Raw genomic sequence first — 21,654 nt, forward strand, 5'->3', positions numbered from 1 at the left:
TCTAAGTCATCCACCTGAGATGCTGGCTTATATTGCCAATATGTTCTAATAGGCATTGATAGGATTGGAATCCTGTCCACCTCTGTCTCCAGTTACTAACCTGTTTGCCCCAGTTTACTAACTCTGACGAAGGTTAAATCTAACCCTCACAAGTAAAATGTTTACCATCTCATTCCCAATGACCAAGAAACTACACACCTAATAAGACATCCTGCACAGGATGCCTTGAACATTACTTTCACAGATATTTGTAACTCAATGTTTGCACAGTTTCCCTGCTTATGTTTTTTATTCTGTTGTAATCTTTAGCCTTGCAGCTTCTTCGGAAGTCCCATTTACTCTCAGATGATTAGCAAATGCCTTGATTTACCTCCTATATTTCGCTATCTTGATCATAATTTTTCCATAGGTTAAGTTTGGTGCCCTTCTCACTCCCTTATAGACCATCCTAAGGGTGTGGCCACCAGCCTTGTGAATCTAGGATTCTCCCTTGTGACCTCCACTGCCTATCCTCAGTATGGGACATTTCTACTACACTTTTGTTGGAAACTGGATTATCAGTTGTATGGTCAGCATAAGTAATAGTTACTCAAATGCCCTCAGTGGAAATCAAACACCCCATTGTAGCGCCTGATTCTCACATGGTGGCGAGATGGAGCTCCAAGGCCTACTCATAGAAGTTGGTGTGGGCTAGTAATCACCAATCTCTGGCTCGCAATATTAACACTGAATAAATGATTGGCCAGTCAGTACTTTTTCTTCAGAAAAAGGAGCAGAACATTTATGATACATACACTACTAAATCTTATGCAGTAATTTGCAAATATAGATTGGCAGATGGAGCATACCATAGATGCCATTGTGTAACCACTGGTGGCCCCCTAGAGAATCACCCAAACATATCATGTGAGTTTCAACAATATTGTAGTAACTTTGGCATGAATCCTTGTTTTAATTGTGATAATGATAAATTAATAAAAACTTGGGAAATCATCATGACAACCAAATAAAACAATAATCAATAGAAATGTGCAATCATCATGAAAATGTAATAAAACATTTATCAGGAAGTAACGTTGTGTTTGTGCATCCTATCAAATACTTGGCAGGAACTGTAAAGGTCAGAACAATCCCTAGGATGCACCACAGTAAAACAGCATGGGTAAAAAACATTGCAGTCTTATCATGCAAAAAGCCCCTAGAGGGCACACCCAAATGAAACAGCATGGAAACATAGCCATACAAAAAGCCCCTAGAGAGCTTAACGAAATGAACAGTACATTTTCATTTCCAGGCCTTCTAAAATGTTACCATACACAAGACCCCTACAGGGCGAACTACACCCAGCTGTAGACCAAAGGCAATAGACATGCAAGAGCTCACAAATGCATGAAAAACCAGGGAAGGTGATGATTTTAGGGTCCCGCAAATAAGGGTGAGGACCCAGATGATGATCTCAGGCAAGGGCACGTCACGCTGAACAGTTTGGTCCCATCGTCCTAGGATCACCACACACTGTTATATGGGCCAGAATGTTTTTTTAAATAAAAGGTCCCACAAAGCATTATGGGGTGAGTTTGCCATGATGCAGTGAATATTATAGTATTGGCTCTCCCGCTGAAAGCCAATGGAAAACAATCTTGCAAAATCACTCTCCCGCTCCCTCATTTCACTTATTAGCACTAAGAAAACTCAATCAGAACACTCTTCAATCATTCTCTCTAAAACCACCAAAGTCTGATAACAAACCTACTAGCAAATAGAGACAACAGTGATGGATATCTCATCCTTCGATATCTAAATCCTCGAGGACATAATGGGATTTCGATTTTGGTGGACGGAATAGCCATTGAGTTCTAAATCAGGCCCAAAAATAAAAGCCATTATTTTCCGACATAAATTCCTGGGTTCTCTCGACCTCCCTGACACTATGAAGACTGTTACCAAAGGGGGACACATAGCCTCCTAATGATACCCTATCCTCACACCCATAGCCTCCCTTCTAGCTAAATCGATACAGAACAAATGTGAGTCGCTCCTAGACAAATATGCCACTAAATTGGCCATCCATTCGGGCTAACCTAACTGCCAACAAGATCACTCCCTTCTCCTCACAATGTATACTGTGGACTGTGTATCTGGCTCACCAGACCCCCACCAAACCTTTTAAAGCTAGGATTCTGTGACTCTGACATTTTCTGGAGCTGCAGGAAAGAAAAAGATGATCTACAACATATGATTCTCAACTGCGCCTTCTCTAAAAAATGTTGGTCAGAACTCGGCAAGACCATTTTGTAAATTCTGCAGATAAATTGGACCTCCAACCTTGCCTTGTTTGCCCTTTGCACCGGCCCTTCTGATATACACTCTAGCGTATACAGGGAAGAACACATTCTAGTCTCAACCGGTGTTAAAGCCATCCAATTTGAGTAGAAAGATCTGCTTGGTGGGAATGGGTTCAATTTAACAGAGGAGCTGATAACTCCTTCACCTCTTACCTTTTCAACAGGTGACAGAAAAGCAAACATGCTGATACGGTTACTTACAGTATATCTTTAATTGTTTCCTGTTTTTATGTTCTCTATCCATAGAATGACTAGCTGTTATCATTGTTTTGATAAGGAGCAGGCATGATATAGAACAAGCATTGGCAAAGCCAATTGGTCTTGCTTACAACTGACAGCATCGCATCATTGGTTGCTGATTTAGGTGAGTATTACTGTGGATGGGCAAGTTGATAAATGCAACATGCTGTCAATGGGTAGAGGAATGGAAGCATGAGTCTAAGAATGAGTGATAGAGTGCATATTTGGTAAGTGCCAAAATGTTGATGCTAATCCTGCAAAGCCCATTGAGGCCCATTGTAAACAATGGTGTGCCTCCTTTCATGCCTTCTCTGAGCAGGCGTTAAAAGTGCTGAAAAAAATGATGCAAAGAAATCTCTTCAATTTCTTTGTGCCATTTTTTTGGGGCCCCCTAACGGGGGAACATCCCTTTGCATACATTATGCCTGGTGCACGCATAATATGGCGCTAAGAGTTACAAAGTGGCGCAATGCATGCATTGTGCCACTTTGTAAATATGTCATAGGGGAAAAGGCTACCTTACCACTGCCTTAGCGTAAAAAGAAATGACGCTAAGACGGCACAAAAGTGGTGCTAGGCCCTCCTAAAACAAGGCCTAATTGTTTTAGACAGATTAGAAAAGTTTTCAAGTAGTGAAAAAGATATATTCGTCTATATTTTGAGAGGTGAACATTTTCCTCAAAGGATACATATGGCATTTCAAGTGAAAAGCAATCTTTCAGAATATAAATGTGGCCTACTAAAATAATTGCAAGAGTAATGTCCCTTCAAAGAATTATCAATTTTAGAAGCAGAAATATTCAACCCTATTGTTATGATTTAATATGCTGCCATGGTTGTCCATCAGAGATTCTGCAAGTTACATTATTTTTAACCTTACCTGCTGTTGAACTTCTCAGGGTGTTTTTCGCGCATAATGTGGAATCTGTGGGCAATTGACGCATCCTGCAAGGCGAAAATAGTGTAAGTCGACAGTTATTGTGGAAATATATTATCGTAGGCCAAAAAACAAATCAACTTACTTACAAATTACTTTTATTTTCTCTGTAACATTTAAGAGGTAATGTCAGGTGTGTCAGAAGCTTTAGTAGACCTGAGGTAAAGCTTTTGAGGCCCAATCATTGCTATTTTAAACTTTGTGAATTTGCTGTCTGTCAGCCTCATCTCAACTGAAATGCGATAGATTGGGAAGGCTGGAACTATCCAGGAATACATTTTTCCCTTCTAGACCATCAGGATTTAGTTCAATATCTGAGCCATATTGCCCCTCCTCTCCTCCCACCGTAGTTCCCATCCTGTACATTCATTCTGCTCTCTCACCATCCCCATGACTACTGAACCCTGCCCCTTAACACTGTTTTCTGCATTACTCAGCCCTGATGCCTGACCCACACCTGTACCTTCATTATCCCTTGTTCCAGAACCCATTACTTGGTGATCCCAATAGGGTTGCAGACAGCCTCAATCTTCTGTTCCAAGTTATCCAGTGTTCAGGGCATCAAGGAACAGTAAACCTTGATAATATGTGGGATGCACTCTGTAATGTTTGCATTGGTGAAGTTGACATAGTTGGGGGGCTGCCAGTGTGTGGTTGGGCCTAGTGCCAGCAGAATGAACGGATCCAACCGTGCTCAAAAGGAGTGTCAACGCAAGGGCTCTCATTGTCCTTGGTTTGATCCATTCTATCATTGCACTAGGTCCAGGGACACAAGTGGGGCAGTGATTTTATTGGCACAGGTGGGTAATACCAGGTGGTAGGAATTTTGTGGATTTCTGCAAATTGTGGAAGTTTCCATCACAGAACTTTAAGGAAAATGTGTGATTTCAGGCAAAGTCAGTGATTGCAGGCCATTGTGGGCAAACAAAAATGTAAAGGGATGCCCGCAAGTCACGCCATCCTATATTCCACTAGGTGTCTAGTTTTAGATCTACACATATGACATCCTGCTGAATTTGGAATTGTGTCTACTTTTCAGATATCTATAGCTTTTCTGGATCATGGGTTTCACACCGGTTTCCACCCCAAACTGGAAGTAGGTTGCTTGAACAAAAAATAGGGATTATATGCCCCCTTTTAGAAAAATGCTAAAATCGTGATATAAAATTTGGTGTGTTGATTAAGTTCTGCATGTTCCTGAAAGCTGGAAAGTTGGTTACTTTAGTACAGCAAACATTTCGTAGATGCACTTTTTAGAGAACAATACATTTTTATATGGAGCACTTTTTCCCTACGTTTCCTAAAAAGACAATGTAGCTATATTTTGCTTATTTTACTTACTCAGTCCACTTCAGGGGAATCTACAAACCCCCAGAATCCCCAGGATGTTGGTATAAAGGACACACATTTGGCATGGATAGCTTATGTGCACAGACAGGTTATGGTGGCCTAAACATGAACTATCCCAAAACACCAAAACAGGGCTCAGCACTGGGTATGTGGGAGGGGATGGAGACCTAGCAGCGAAGGGATTGAAGAGGCATTCTTGTTCGTGCAAAGCCTGGTCTATGAATGTTGGTGGATAAGACTTTGTGTGAAAACCCATGGCAACGCAAGGTACCATGCATGGTATGCCACATTGATGCAAAGAAATGCAATGTAATACATAGAGCTACTTTGCTTCACTTTAGTGCTACTGCCCTGTGCAAGAGACATTTTACGCTGGAAAGTAAATCTCAATACTGCACTTTAAGTTTATTTGTGTCCGTTTTTTTAATGGAAACCCAGTGCAAAGTGTTAACAAATGTGCTTTCAAGCCTGTTTTATTTAAGAAAGAATGAGCTCAGGACACAGACCTTACATCTCAAATAAGTAAGGGCCAGATTTAAGAAAAGTGGTGCTGCACCCTGTAAAGCACTAAGGGGGTCATTCTGACCCTGGCGGTAAAAGCCACTTACCGCCGGTCAGAAGACCGCCATCATCCCGCCGCGGCCGTGGTAAACCGCCACGGTCATTCTGACCCACAACTGCCAAACCGCCAAAAACCCGACATCCACTGAAGCCCGCCTCATCAGCGGTCAGCGATAAACTGGAGATGACCAAACCTCCACCGTCACGCCAACACAAACACGCCCATGCCATTACGACCCACGAATCCACGCGGCGGTCTTTCAACCGCGGTATTCCATTGGCGGTACACACCGCCGCGCTCAAAATATCCACACCTTTACAAAACACAGCCACATTGGACAATTCCAAATACACACACCTGATACACATACAAACACCACTCCCACACACCCATCACCATATAAAAAACACACCCACATCACCCACAAACCCCCACAAAGCGAAATTCAGAGACAAGGCGCAATACACAGAGAGAGAGCACAGGGAACGCAAACCACAACACACACAGGAACCAAACATCATCACCCACACCACATCTATGCACAAAACACCACACACCACTACACTCATCACCACAAACATCACCCCACACCTCATCCACACCACCCCATGGCACCCCAAAGACACCCCAGGTTCTCGGACCAAGAACTCAGGCTCATGGTGGAGGAAATAATCAGGGTAGAGCCCCGGCTCTTCGGCACACAGGTGCAGCACACCACAATAGCCAGGAGGCAGAGCTATGGCAAAGGATCGTCGACAGGGTCAACGCTGTGGGACAGCATCCCAGAAATCGGGAAGACATCCGAAAGCGCTGGAACGACCTACGGGGGAAGGTGCGGTCGATGGTGTCAAGATACAACATCGCTGTGCAGAAGACTGGCGGCGGACCCCCACCCACTCCACCCGAATTCACAGCATGGGAGCAAGAGGTCTTGAACATCCTGCATCCTGAGGGCCTCGCTGGAGTAGGCGGAGGAATGGACTCTGGTAAGTCGAATCTCAACTACTTCACCCCCCCCCAACCACCAGCATGCCAACCCACACCACCACCCTCACCCATTAACCCCTCAGCACACATACTCCCTGTTAATGTCTCACCAGCACAACCCACCCAACCCAACCCAAACCCCTGAATGCCAACACAAACCATGGACACCCATCACCTAAGCATGACCACTGCACATACCCATCCCCCCCCACAAACCACCCTCACAACTCCTCCCACATGGGACTGCCAGCACTGGGGGACAAGGGCACCCACAAATCGCACGCCATGGCACACACAAAATCAATAACCATATTCTTTTACCCCTGCAGGGCCCGAACGCCAACACACCGGCCAGGAGGGTCCAGATTTGTCCATCCCACCCCCAGAACAGGCCCCCAGTGATGACAGCAGCTCTGTCGACCTAGAACCTGATGACCAGCTTGACCATCGGGGACCTCTGGACAGTCGGTTACCCTCAGTCAGCCCCAGGCCACAGCAGACCTACCCCCCTCAGGAAACACCAGCACAGCACCCACCCAGCGGGCCCATGCTTCTGTCTCCAGGACAGGTCAAGCAGCGGTGTGTCTACCAGTACAGGGCACCCAGGGTAACCCACAACCCAAACAACAACAGGGACCTGGGGGCACTGGTAGTGGGCACACCGTCCAGGGGACAGAGGCCCAGGAACAAAGAGGAACTGGGAGGGCTGCTGTGCGACAGAGGGAGGACAGGCCTAGGGAACCCACTGTCCAAGAGGCCCTCACCACCATCATGGGAGCGTACCACCACTCCCAAGAGACGATGGCGACGGTCCTGGCCAGGTTCCAGGAGATCCAGGCCATGCAGGAGGGCCAGTACATGGGGTTCCGGGAAGAACTGCGCACCATCAGTTCCGCAATGGGTACAATCGTGGTGGCACTCAACCAGATTGTCACCACATTGCGGGACCATGTGGCCCCCCAAAGGGCCCCTGCCACTAGCATGGAGGAAGAACAGCCCACCACCTCCGCCGGCGCTAGTGGTCAGGAGGCCCCGACACAACAGCAACGGCCCTCCCGGACCCCACCCCCTGCAGAACAAGAACCACCCCGCAAGAAAGGCCTGAGATCGAGGAAGAAGACAGAGTAGGATGTCAAGACCCCCGCCATGCACGGAAACCCCCGGATGTCATCCCACTGTCCCACTTGTTTACCCTGTCCAACCTTGAACTGCCCCTGCTCCACCTTCCACAGGCATATGGACAATGGACCTGTAGGAACGACAGTCTGGACACTGCCATGGACATGCCTCCACCATCACCCTGTTGACAGCGGCCACAACACCACCATCTGGACCATCCTCCTGCAGGAAAGGCACCTGGCGGCGCAAAGCCAGGTTGTGAAGCATGCAGCAGGCCACGATGATATGACACACCTTCCTTGGTGAGTACATTAGGGATCCACCAGTCATATGCAGGCACCTAAACCTGGCCTTCAGGAGGCCGAAGGTCCGCTCAATCACCCTCCTAGTCCGCCCATGGGCCTCATTGTACCGTTCCTCTGCCCTGGTCCTGGGATTCCTCACTGGGGTCAATAGCCAAGGCAGGTTTGGGTAACCAGAGTCACCAATTAGCCACACACGGTGTCTCTGTAGCATTTCCATCACATAAGGGATGCTGCTATTTCACATGATGTACGCGTCATGCACTGACCCTGGGAACTTGGCATTTAAATGGGAGATGTACTGGTCAGCCAAACAGACCACCTGGACATTCATCGAATGATAACTTTTACGGTTCCTGTACACCTGCTCATCGTCTTTTGGGGGAACCAAAGCCACATGGGTACCATCAATGGCACCAATGATATTGGGAATGTGTCCAAGGGCATAGAAATCACCCTTCACTGTAGGCAAGTCACCCACCTCAGGGAAAATGATGTAGCTCCGCATGTATTTCATCAGGGCAGACAACACTCTGGACAACACCTTTGAAAACATAGGCTGAGACATCCCAGATGAAATGGCCACGGTAGTTTGAAATGATCCACTTGCCAAAAAATGCAGTACTGACAGCACCTGCACTAGAGGTGGAATCCCTGTGGGTTGGCGGATGGGTGACATCAGGTCTGGCTCCAGCTGGGCACACAGTTCCTGTATAGTGGCACGGTTGAGTCTGTAGGTGAGTATGACGTGTCTTTCTTCCATTGTCGACAGGTCCACCAGCGGTCTGTACACGGGAAGATTCCTCCGTCTCCTCGCAAGTCCCTGCGGACGATGCCTAGGAAGGACAACATGGAGCACAGAGTCAAGCAACCCACAGGTAAGTGCCCACAGCATGCCCAGTACACGTATCTCTCGGGATTGAATGGCTAGTATGATTGTCGGTGCAAGGCCTAGCCATGTGTGACGCAGTAGGAATGAAGCCATGTGGGCCCTTGAAATGGCGGCTGACTGACCTGTGAAGTGTGACAATGTGAAGTGAGGTAATTGCGCAAGTGTGGCACACCGTGGCGGTAGGCGGTCGCAGTCCGCAGCGCAAAGCCGCATTGGACAACATTGAACCCTATGGGTTTCAGGAGCCAATGGCAGTGAGCGCCGGCCGTCGCGGTACGCACCGCTGCGGTACGCACCGCCGCGGCACGCACCACCACGGCACGCACCGCTGCGGCCGTAACCGCCATTTTCTCTCTGCTTGACCACACGAGACCTGATCATCCACAGGAGAGGACCTATACTGCAAGTGCTGCTGTGACCTCGGTCTGGAAGTGACAATGGCTGCTGCAACTGGGGAAAGGGCCCCCGCCTTCAGTTCCGAGGAGTTGGAGAAGCTCGTGGACGGGGTCCTCCCCCAGTATACGCTACTCTATGGGCCTCCAGACCAACAGGTGAGTACACGGGGGGCAATGCATAGTGCCCAATGCCTGGCCTGAGTGGGGAGCATGTACGATGTAGGGGAGGGCAGCGAATGACGAATGCATGGCACGACAGATGAGAGCATGTGCCACATGGCAAGGTTGGGGAGGGGGGCCACTCACATCGAGCATGCAGAAAAGTGATGATGTTTCTCTTCCCCCCTGTACATGTCACATAGGTCAGCGCCCATCAGAAGATTGACATTTGGCGTGCCATCGCTAAGGACGTCCGGGCCCTGGGGGTCCACACCAGAAGGGGCAACCACTGCCGCAAGAGGTGGGAGGACATCCGCCGCGGGAGCAGGAAGACTGCGGAGGCTCTGCTGGGGATGGCCTCCCAACCTAGGAGGGGTGCCAGTCGTACCTTGACCCCCCTGATGTCCCGGATCCTGACGTGGCCTACCCCAATTTAGATGGGCCCTTGAGGACATCACAGCAGACACAAGGGGGTGAGTACCAGCACATTCAGCTATTTTGCGCGCAGTGGAGGTGCCTGGGTGGGGGAGGAGGGCTGTGGGTATCCCTAGGCCAAGGCGATTTCTGTAGGATAGGCCCGTCCGTGAAGTATGGTCCTGTGCCCCTGCCCCCCACCTCTGTAGGGTGCCTAGTAACGCGATTCATGGACCAGTGTACACTGTGTGGGCAGTTGTCGCCCATAGGCTTGTAGGGCATGTCCCATTGAATGAGTAGTGTACCCCAAGTGCGCAGCGTAGTGCAGGGGGCTTCTGTGTCTGTCCTCTCCGCCAACGGTGTCCCCAATGCATGCACTCAACTTGTCTTTATGTTTTCCACCCCCCCCATTTTCTTTGTTTTTCTGTGAATGTGTGCATTAGCATCATCAGGCGGAGGAGAAGTGGCATCGGCGCAAGAGGGAGCTGCATCTCACATGGCCCCGGAGGGCCATGCAACGGACTCCGACATGACCAGTGAGACGGAGGGCGAGGGGGGCTCCACTGCGGGGACCCGTGGAGACGGCAGCGACACCGACACGTCCTCGGAAGGGACCTCCCTTGCGGTGGCGGCAACATCCGTGCCCACCGCAGAAACAGGTACAGCCGCCACCCAGCGCACCAGCTCCGCCCTCCCAGCAGCCCCTCGGCCCTCAGTCCGTGCCCGCAAGGCCAGGAAGCCGGCCATCTCCTTCGCCCCAGGCACCTCAGGCCCTGCCCCAGTCACCCCTGCTGCCCTCAGTGAGGAGGTCATTGACCTCCTGAGGACCATCATTGTTGGGCAGTCTACCCTTTTGAATGGCATCCAGGGTGTGGAGAGGGAGGTGCATCAAAGCAATGCATACCTGGAGGGCCTTCATTCGGGTCAGGCTGCCCATCAACGATCGTTCAACGCTCTGGCCTCAGCACTGACGGCAGCGATTGTCCCTGTCTCCAGCCTCCCTCTTCTGACTCCCTCCACCCAGTCCCACTTCCCTGTTCCTCTGCCTATCCCATCCACACCTACAGACCAGCCTGCACACACCTCAACACCCAAGGGCAGCTCATCCAGACATAAGCACCACAGGACACACAAGCATTCACCCAAGCAACATACAGATGCAGACATGCCAACAGCCACTACCTCCTCTGTGTCCCCCACCTCCTCGTCTCCCTCCTCCCTCCCTGTGACGTCTCCACACACACCTGCAAGCACACCACCATCAGCCATTGCACCCATCACCAGCACACCCTCCACACCAGTCCACACACGTGCAGTCACCACCCCCACTGCCATGTACACGTCCCCTGTGTCCTCTCCCAGTGTGTCTGTCACCCCCGCTTCCCAACCACACAAACGCAGGCAGGCACCCAAACAACAGCCATCCACCTCACGTCAGCCTCCTGCTCAAGCACCTGCACCCAAAGACAGCACACTTGACTCTCCTACAACCACATCCTCTTCCTCTTCCTCCACTCCCATACCCACTCCAGCCACCCTTCCCATGGCTCCAAAGAAAATTTTCCTCTCTAAAGTGGACCTCTTTTCCTCACCTGACCCACCCCCTCCATCCCGTAAGAGTTCCACAAACACCTCAGCCACCACCAGCCCAGCAACTCCAAAGAACGTCGTGCCTGGTTTTTGGAGTCCGCCCTTTCCTTGGGCTGGGACATCGTCCAGCAGCAAAGGCACAGCCAGCCCCCCCCCTGGGAAGAGGACCAAAAAACTGAAGGGCAGGCGCGACAGGCCTGATACGCCTGCCCCCAAGGAGGGTAGCCTTGCACCGTCACCTGCCACATCGGGTAAGGGAGCCAAGGGCCACGGACAGTCTGCCAAGGAGGGCAAGGGCAGCAAGGAGCAAAAGGCAGGGAGCAGCCGACCTGGCCATGAGGGCCCCACCAGCCCCATTCCGGGGATATCGAAGGAGAGCCAGGGCCCCAGGACTCCATCACAGGAGGGCCCCGCAACGGAAAGGTCCGATGTAGAGTGAGCGGCAAATATTGGCCAGGTGTGGTTCACTGGAAACACAAGACAGGTACCGCTGAACAGGGCCCCGCCGTGAGGAGCACCGCTGAACAGGGCCCCGCCGTGAGGAGCACCGCTGAACAGGGCCCCGCCGTGAGGAGCACCGCTGAACAGGGCCCCGCCGTGAGAAGCACCGCTGAACAGGGCCCCGCCGTGACCAGAACCGCTGAACAGGGCCCCGCCGTGACCAGAACCACTGAACAGGGCCCCGCCGTGAGAAGCACCGCTGAACAGGGCCCCGCCGTGTCCAGAACCGCTGAACAGGGCCCCGCCGTGAGAAGCACCGCTGAACAGGGCCCCGCCGTGACCAGAACCGCTGAACAGGGCCCCGCCATGACCAGAACCGCTGAACAGGGCCCCACCGTGAGAAGCACCACTGAACAGGGCCCCGCCGTGAGGAGCACCGCTGAACAGGGCCCCGCCGTGACCAGAACTGCTGAACAGGGCCCCGCCGTGAGAAGCACCGCTGAACAGGGCCCCGCCGTGAGAAGCACCGCTGAACAGGGCCCCGCCGTGACCAGAACCGCTGAACAGGGCCCCGCCGTGACCCGAACCGCTGAACAGGGCCCCGCCGTGAGAAGCACCGCTGAACAGGGCCCCGCCGTGAGGAGCACCGCTGAACAGGGCCCCGTGTGACCAGAACCGCTGAACAGGGCCCCGCCGTGAGAAGCACCGCTGAACAGGGCCCCGCCGTGACCAGAACCGCTGAACAGTGCCCTGCCGTGAGGAGCACCGCTGAACAGGGCCCCGCCGTGAGAAGCACCGCTGAACAGGGCCCTTCCTGTCAAGCACCGCTCCGCTGGGCCCTTCATCTCAAGCACCGCTCCGCTGGGCCCTTCATCTCAAGCACCGCTCCGCTGGGCCCTTCATCTCAAGCACCGCTCTGCTGGGCCCTTCCTGTCAAGCACCGCTCCGCTGGGCCCTTCATCTCAAGCACCGCTCCGCTGGGCCCTTCATCTCAAGCACCGCTGGCCCATTGGCAGTCCCGGTTCTGTGTCGGGCAGGCCTTCACGACGCACTCTGCCCAACATGCCTCCTCCATGACCAGTGGTCTCTGTAATCCACCTGATGGACTGTGGCTTTGCACTCCCCAGGATGTAACAGTGGGCAATCCACCCACTGTAGAGACTTGTGAGACTGTGGCTTTGCACTCCCCAGGATGGCACAGTGGGCAACCCACCCACTGTAGAGACTTGTGAGACTGTGGCTTTGCACTCCCCAGGATGGCACAGTGGGCAATCCACCCACTGTAGAGACTTGTGAGACTGTGGATTTGCACTCCCCAGGATGGCACAGTGGGCATGGAGGCCCTTCGTGGATCTGGCATCGTGGACTCATGTGGCTGAGGTGCCCCCCTTCCCTTCCCCCTGAGGTGCCTGTCTTTTTATTTTAGTGATGCCCCAGCAGTGTTCTCTCCAATGGACTGGATCTCGTGTGTGGGCTTTGCCCATGTGTTGCTGCACATTGGCCCACGGACCTTTGGACTTTGATTGACTGGGCCGGACTTTTTCTGCTTGTATGGATGGAGTTCTAGATGTGTATTCATTCTTCATATATTGCTAAGGTAGCTATACTTTATTGTTGCAATAATATGGTTCTACTTTTACATTCATTGGCTTTTGTCTTTGTTTTGGGGGGGGGTTGGGGGTGTCACTCTGACTTTTTTATCTGCATAGGTGTGTAGGGATTTCGGTGGGGGTGAGGGTGGGGGTGGGTGTGTGGCGTATGTGTGTGCCCGTAACCTTTCCTCCTCCCCCCTCCCCTGTGTCGTAGGTGCAGTACTCACCGTTGTCGTCTGCGGCGAGGTTCGTGATCCTGGAAGAAGAGCAGGAAGGCAATGGCTGGGAGGATGTGGAGTTCGGGTTCCATGCTGTTCCGATTCCGCGTGGAGTGTGTCGAGGTAAGCGTTTTCCATTGGAGATGTCTGTTTCCGCCGTGTTTTTATTGGCGGGGCTCCCGCCCCGGAAAAGGTGGCAGATTGGTGGGTCGTGATAGGGTGGGCGGTACATTGTCTGCCGCCTGCCTGTTGGCGGTGACCGCCGCGCTGTTTGTTTGTACCGCCGTGGCGGTCGGAGTGTTAAAGCGGCGGCCTGTGTTGGCGGTTCCCGCCAGGGTCAGAATTCATATTTTTAGGCCGCCAGCCTGTTGGCGGGTTGGCCGCCGCTTTAACACTGACCGCCAGGGTCAGAATGAGGGCCTAAATTTCTTGTGCCCCTTAGTGCCCCCTAAAGCCACCATGTGTGTGCTGTATCTAAGATGCGGTGCACCATAGCGGTAGTTAGTGAACTAGCATCAGAATTTTTTATGCTAGTTCGGAGCTTTGCAGGATTAGCGTCAAACAAATTTAAGCTAATCCTGCAAACCCATTGAGGCCCTTTGTAAACAATGGCATGCTTCCTTTTAACGCATGTTCTGAGCAGGTGTTAAAAGTGCCCCCAAAAAAATGACTCAAAGAAATCTCATAGATTTGTGCCATTTTCGGGCCCCCTAACGGGGGAACGCTCCCTTTGCATAAATTATGCCTGGTGCAGGCATAATGTAGCGCAAAGGGTTACAAAGTGGCGCAATGCATGCATTGCACCTCTTTGTAAATTTGGTGTAGAGATTTTGGCCTCGGACCACATTGGCGTAAAAATGATGTAATGTGGCACAAGAAGGTGCTAGAGGGTCTTAAATCTGCCCCTAAATGCCTTAGGTTACTGGCAAGAGGATACAGAGCCTGTCACATCTCGGCTGAAAGGTTCAGTGCACTGGCACAGGGTCACAGAGAACTTTAGGGCTGATAGGATTTGGGTATCGACTTAAGATTGCAGACAATGCTACCTCTAGGTTTAGATGCACTTGCTATTGACGTAAGGATACAAGTAAGTTCACTTCTACCTCAGGATGAGCACATGTCATAAAACAAGGATCCAGATGAGACCAGAGTCTGGGGAACTATGCAAGCAATAATGAAAATGTGACATTTCATTTTATGAATCAAAGGAATTCCCAGAAAATAGAGTTTGTCACATCTATGACTTAAGGAACAGGCATAGGTATTTAGACCATGAGCTCTTAGTAGCTTAGCGGCTTGTAGGATCACAAAGAGACATAAAGCCATAACCTACAGTGCTTGATGGCTGGAAAGACATGAATGCAGAGTCCATTTTTTCTATGGCAGGATGATATAGGAATTTGTCACAAGGTCTAACTCCTCAAGGACATAATAACTCAGGAAACATGTACAAGGATCCATTCCAGACCCTATTACCCCTGAACAACATGGGTTTAGGAGTTTGCACCAAGATTTACAGAAAAGGTGAGTTTATTTATGTATCTATTAAACAACACACTGAACAAACATTCAATAATTAAATATCAATGTCCATCTCAGGGCACCAAAAATGTTCTCAAATAGACCATTAGCTGTTGTTCCAGGTTTCTGTCCTTGAAATATTCTAGTTGCCCCACAAAAAGAGTTGCAAGAGCCCAAGTGCAAGGTGAAGTTACTTTCTCAGCAACCTAATTGCTACCTTACGCCAGCCAGAATACTGGCCATGGAATGTCATGATCCTTTCTCCTACCCTTTCAAATCGGGATAACATGACAATCAAGCCCTTTACTACTCTCTACCAATCAATCAGTCAATCAATTGGAATTTATATAGTGCTACTAATCACCCAGTAGGGTAACCAAGCCCTTGCAGGTCCAGGAAGGCTTAAATCGATCAGTCAGGTTTTGAGGGCCCTTTCGAATTCTGGAAGTGAGGTGATGGTCTGGTACCCTGTGGGGAGGCTGTTTCAGGTGTTTTCTACGATGTAGGAGTCGGAGCATCCTTCACTTCTGCTTCAGTATGTACAGAAAGTCTGGACAAGTGATAGGGTGGTGGAGCGTAGTCTTCTAGATGGTTGGTGAATATTCAGGCGGTTGTTGATGTAGGTGGATCCTTGGTTGTTTCGAGCCTTGTGTGCATGTGTCAGTAGCTTAAATTAGCATCTCTTCCGTATGGGGAGCCAGTGGAGTTGCCTGAGGTGGGGTGTGATGTGAGTTTGTTGGGGAAGGTTGAAGATTAGTCTAGCTTTGGCTAGATGAAGGTGGTGGGCCCATTTGAGAGTAGGATTCCAGGTGGTCAGACTGTGCTTCGTGTACAGTGCTGTGGTGGCTGAACTGTTGAGGGATCAAAGTTTCTGTATATAGTTGTGGTCTTGTCTAGGTAGAAGTTGGCGAGGTGGTTGCACAGCTCTTGTGAGGGTGTGATGTTGTTTTTGCAGGTAGCCCGGGTGGAGAATTCCTTACGGATGTTGAACAGCTCCCCAGGGCTAGGGGCACAATGAAGTCTGTGATGGTGTTGCAGAAGGTGGATCGCTTGCCAAGGGTCTGGTATTCCAGGGTGCCTCTGATAGTTGTTTTGTTGTCATGTGAAGCTTGAAGTTGAGGTGCTTCAAGGGGGTGGTTGTATTTTCGGTTGTTTTGGTGCACTGTATGGCCTCTTTGTAGATGATGGCTAATCATCCTCCCAGATTATTGGTGGGGTCCTGGTGAGTGATTTGTATCCATTGGAGATCACTGTGGCGATTTCAGGGGAGGTTGGGTTGAGCCATGTTTCAATGATGAAGACAATGTCGGGTGCGATGGTGGTGATAAGGTCCCATAACTCAGTAAAGTGCTTGCACATCATGCGTGTGTTGAGGGGTAGGCAGTGGAGGTGGTGGGTCACTTCTGGTTTGGTGTGGTGTGGTGAGAACCCCGGCAGAGTGCTTTGCAGTGTGCTTGTGGGCATGTTGGTGCAGTAGACGGACCATCTGCTGCAGGAGAACGGTCCTACTACTTGAATGTGGTGCAGTGTGGCAGCAGGGTTTGCTAGGGTCTCTGGCACTCAGGGAGAGGAGGAAGGCAGCATCATAACTGCAGGTGGTTTGCGAACCAGGGATCCTGTCCCTGGGCAGTCCAGGAGAAAGTGGGCACAGACCGGCTGACATAGGAATCGCATAGAAACAGGTGTAGGTCTCGCTACTTATTTCAAGTAGTAGGGTACAGCCAGAAAAATCTCCAGGATATAGATGTATCTTGCTCAGCATTCAGGTCTACACTACCTAGCTGGAACCAGGGTAGAGGAAACACTACAAGCACTGGCATTCCACAATCCATGCACCCACTTTGTCATGCAGGAAATGTGGATACACAGGATACCACATGCCTCCCTCCTTTCACAACAGACTAATTGTAAGAACTTTGCATGCATACACCAGTTACAGATAACCGTCAAATACATACTCTTAGAATGAGACACTTTGTCAAACAACATTGTCAAACCTACTTGACATTCAGAAAGTATTTCACAGAGATGGGTGCAATATCCATTATATAACCAATCAAGGCAGGTAATTACCTGAGATACAACACCACACATTCCATGTCAGACAAAGAGAAGGATGTACTTATTCAAGAGTACAATACATTACAGTGATACTATTTGACAAATATGAATACCTTAAGCATCCCTCTAAAGATGTACTCAAAGTGCACATGAACAATAGCTTCCTAAAGTCATAACTATAGGATGTAAATTAGTGTGGGGTGTCAGAAGTGTAAAATATTACATTAAACTCAGAAATTGTGCAGATACAGTAACACACAAATATTACCTAACAAGCCACACATCGTGTGCAGATCACCTTATAAATATGACCCCACACAGTACCATGAAACACAAACCATATGTGTGCGAACAACTGCCAATGACCAGCTATTTGGGAGTGGGGTTGCCACCTGTACCAGAGGAAAATACCAGTGATCTGTTAATGTGTTAAGCTTCTGCAAAGGCCAAGACCTGATTTCTAAGTAGAACTTTATATTAAACCATCCACATTCATTTCTACCATGCCCCTTATTTCATTCTTTCTTTCTTTCTTTCTTTCTTTCTTTCTTTCTTTCTTTCTTTCTTTCTTTCTTTAATGACTATCAGTCTGGGATTAATGGATTAGCGGTCAAACACATTTAAATGTGTTTTATTTATTTATTCTAACATTTGCTGGTTTAAGTATGTACTGATAATGGGAAAAAATACAGAGTTTGGGTTATTTTTATAATTCTCTCTCTCTTTGAGGAAATTAGTAACATTATGCTCACCAATTTGCAGTTACCGTCTTATACATGGTAAGTGCCAGAGTACTTTAGCAAGATTTGGTATCTACTAGGGTGCCACCTTCCTCTTGGTCATTAGAGGCATGTTTTGAGTCCTGGACACTTGTGTGATAGCCCAGTTCATTCAGGGCATTGTTATACTTTTTTTTCTATTAAGGCAGTTAGATTAACACTCCTTAAATCAAAGATTTGTAGGTGAAACTTTCAGGACTGGAAACCGTGTCCATAATAACCTGGGGTGAGTTGGCCACCTTAAGGCCATCACACACCACCACTTATCTCAGGTAGTCATGTACTCTAGATGCAACACATTTATCTGCCTGCACTCAATGAAATCAGCTTACTTCTTTTTTCTGTTGTGTTCACCTAAGTCGGACGCTATAATGAAGTAAGTGCAGAATTTACATTCTGCTGGGAAAAATGTACAAATTCCATAACGTACCAACATTTGTTAACTTGACTCAACTTTCCAAATATTCTACAGTTAAAATGTTTTTTGCAGCAGGATTTTACCTTTAAATGTAGGTTTTGCAATGCTCTTACTGCGGTGAATGAAATTTAAAACTATGGGCCAGATTACAACTTTGGCAGATGGGGTTAATCCGTCCCAAATGTGACGGATATCCCGCCCGCCGTATAACGAGTTCTATAGGATATAATGGACTCGTAATACAGCGGACGGGATATCGTTCACATTTGGGACGGATTAACCCCCTCCGCCAAAGTTGTAATCAGGCTCCATGTCTTTGATGTCAGGGAGCTTTGCTCTTCTTCAATATGAGCAAAACCTAACCCAAGTTGTAGTTTTGAAATTGCCAACCCATTCTTGCAGCCCGAAGTTGTACCCATTATTGACTGGACATTTGATTGCATAGAAATATGAGCCAGATGTACAATAATTGGTCACAATTTGGGGGCAGTATTTTTGTGATCAGTTTAAGAAATGTTGGTTCCTAAAAACGCTGAACCATAGAATGTTAGAATCCAGGATACCTCATACATATTAATGAGACAGATCACAAATTCTGAATCGCTATCATTAGAGGCCATCACAGCGATGGTGGCTTGCTGGTTCAGAAAACTACTATGCCTGTGATTACTTACAATTAAAGCAAATTTTTTAATGCTACCTATTTTCCTTAAAGAAAGCTGGAAATTACATTTGACTTCTTTATTTGTTGATGTTGTGGTCTTCTAAACCGCTGCCTGCTCTTCAACAACCGTTTTTTACATTTACAATGAGTTACTCCCTCCTTTCAGGTGATTTAAAATTATCAATTATCTGCAACTGGATTTGAGTCAGAAAAGAGTGATACATAGGACACTGATTCAGTGTATGGAAGGGACGCTTAAAGCAAACCATTCCATATCCTGAATCAATTGCAATGCAGAATCCAATTTAAAGCTGGGAAACATTTTGCATATCATAAAACGGCATTAGAACCTCAAATAAGGATTTTAACACCTACAAATACTGATTTGGAGCATTTGTGACCTACATCTATCACTTAGGGCCTGATTTAGAGTTTGGTGGGTGTAGTTACTCCATCACAAACGTGTCAGCTATTCTGGCTGCCCTATTATGATTCATTTATATCCTATGGACATTGTAATACGGTGGACAGGATATCTGCGACAGAGTAATATGTCTGCCATCCTCTAAATCAGGCATTAGGTGTCCTTATTGTTACTGTTTCACAATGTGGTCCCTAGCTGGCAGAGGTATGCACCGCATCAAAGTAGGGACCACAATCCTAGTCAGAATAAGTCAGATACACACACTACATTAACCTGTGCTCACAGTGAGTTAGCTTAATTGAAGAGGCAATGTCCAAAGTATTTGTGCATCACACAAACACAGTAACACAATGAAAACATGACAAAAAGGACTCCATACCAATTTCGAAAAATAGAGAATATTTATCTGAGTAAAACAAGACCAAATGACAAACATCCAATCATTACCAGTCAAGACATGAATTTGTAAAGTTTAAATCCAGAATAGTGCTTAGAAGTCAGTAGCAGTCAAAAGGTTACTTCAGGTTGTGAGGGGCTGGTGTAAATCCAAAGTTCAGACTGACCGCAATGGAGGGTAGATCGGCTACAGACCCCATGCTGGGTCTACTGAAACAGTAGCTTTGATGGAGCAAAGCGTCAATGTCCAGGGCTCAATGCAGCAATATTTTCCATGCAGTCGGGTAACTGCATCATTGTCGGAGTCCACTGAAGTGAATGGATGTGTCGTCGCCGAGCTGCACAAAGCATCATCTTCAGGCTACGCAGGCTGTTAATCCACTGTTATCGACCAGCCGCTGCATCACCATTAAAGGAGCAATGTAGCAGAATTTCTCATGCACTCGAGGCAAAGTATTGGTTTTTGGCATAAATCAGCTGCAGAACCCTCTTCTGAGGCCTAGGACAGGAGGGAGCACCTCAGGCATGGGTAGGACTCACAAATGGCAGAGTCCAGCAGCACCAGGAGAGTTGCAGGCAGTCTTTGATATCCCTGCAACTGCAGAAGAACAGGGGCAACCAGCAAGCTCTTGGAGTCACTCTGGGTTCAGCAGGACGGGTCCAGTCCTTGTTCTCAGCTGGGTGGAATTTGCAGGCAGCAGGACATCTCAGCAAAGCACAGATGAAGTTCTTTTGAACGGTCAGTCCAGGCAAAGTGGCAATCCTTACAACACTGCAGTCTTTATTTCAGTACAGTTCTTCCCGTGTCAGAGTCCCGATAACTATTCGAAAAAGTATTTGAAGTGGGGGTGAGTTCAAAGCAGATCCTTGAAGTGCACAGGCCCCCTTTCATCCCAGCCCTGGTTCCAGACTATCATTTTGGGGGTAATCAGTTCTTTGTGTGGGGCTGAGACCGTTACCCTTTGCAGTGTAAGTGTGAGACGTTGCCATCCTCCCTGCCCAGGAAGACTGATCAGAATGCCGATAAATGGATATACAGTTGAGTGTCCTGTGTTGTGGCTTTCCAGAGGGAATGCACAAATGTAGCTGTCACCCTGCTCAGTCGAGAAGTGAATTGGAGACAGGCTGTCAGGCACACAGAGCAGTGAGAGCAGAGAAATGCTCACTTTCTAAAAGTGGCATTTCTAAAATAGTCATAATAAATACAACTTCACCAGTAAAGAAGATTTATCATTACCATTCCATTGATAGGAAACATGATGTAGCTAATCCTTTTTGATCAGGAATTGCAGCTTAAAAGTATATTAAGGAATTCCCAATGCTGGCCATGAGAGGAGTAGGCCTCACAGTAATGAAAAAAACTACTTTGCGAGTTTTTCATTACCAGGTCATGAAAAAACGTGAAGGTACATGTCCTGCCTTTTGCTTACATAGCACCCTGCCCTATGGGCTACCGAGGGACTACTTTAGGGGTGATGTATATGTAATAAAGTAGGAGTTTAAGTAATGGCAAGAGGTTTTAAATTTCAAGTCTAAGTGGCAGTAAAACTGTGCACACAGTATCTGCAATGGCAGACCTGAGACATGCTTACAGAACTACTTGAGCTGGTGGCACAATTAGTGCTGCAAGCTCACTAGAAGCATTTAATTTACAGGCCCTTGGTACATGATATACAGTTTTACAGGGGACTTACAAATATATTAAATATGGCAGTTGTGGATACATCAATGTTACCCTGTTCAGGGGAGAAGCACATGCACTTTAGTACTGGTTAGGAGTGGTAAAGCTCTCATAGTCCTAAGGCCAACAGAAAGATACAGCAAAAACAGCAGGTGAAAAGCAAAACG

General features: G+C 48.6%; 1 protein-coding gene across 2 annotated transcripts in view; it reads right to left on the minus strand.

Moving 5' to 3' along the window:
• The window catches only part of DGKB (diacylglycerol kinase beta), a 2,237,541-nt gene that overhangs the window by 1,106,437 nt on the left and 1,109,450 nt on the right, over window positions 1–21,654 (minus strand). For both annotated transcript variants that reach the window (XM_069211796.1, XM_069211795.1), the window contains one exon: window positions 3,466–3,530. In XM_069211796.1, the coding sequence (XP_069067897.1) occupies window positions 3,466–3,530 (65 nt within the window). The remainder of the gene's footprint in view (window positions 1–3,465; window positions 3,531–21,654) is intronic.

Source organism: Pleurodeles waltl, chromosome 10, assembly GCF_031143425.1.
Source record: "Pleurodeles waltl isolate 20211129_DDA chromosome 10, aPleWal1.hap1.20221129, whole genome shotgun sequence".
Classification (NCBI taxonomy): Eukaryota; Metazoa; Chordata; class Amphibia; order Caudata; family Salamandridae; genus Pleurodeles; species Pleurodeles waltl.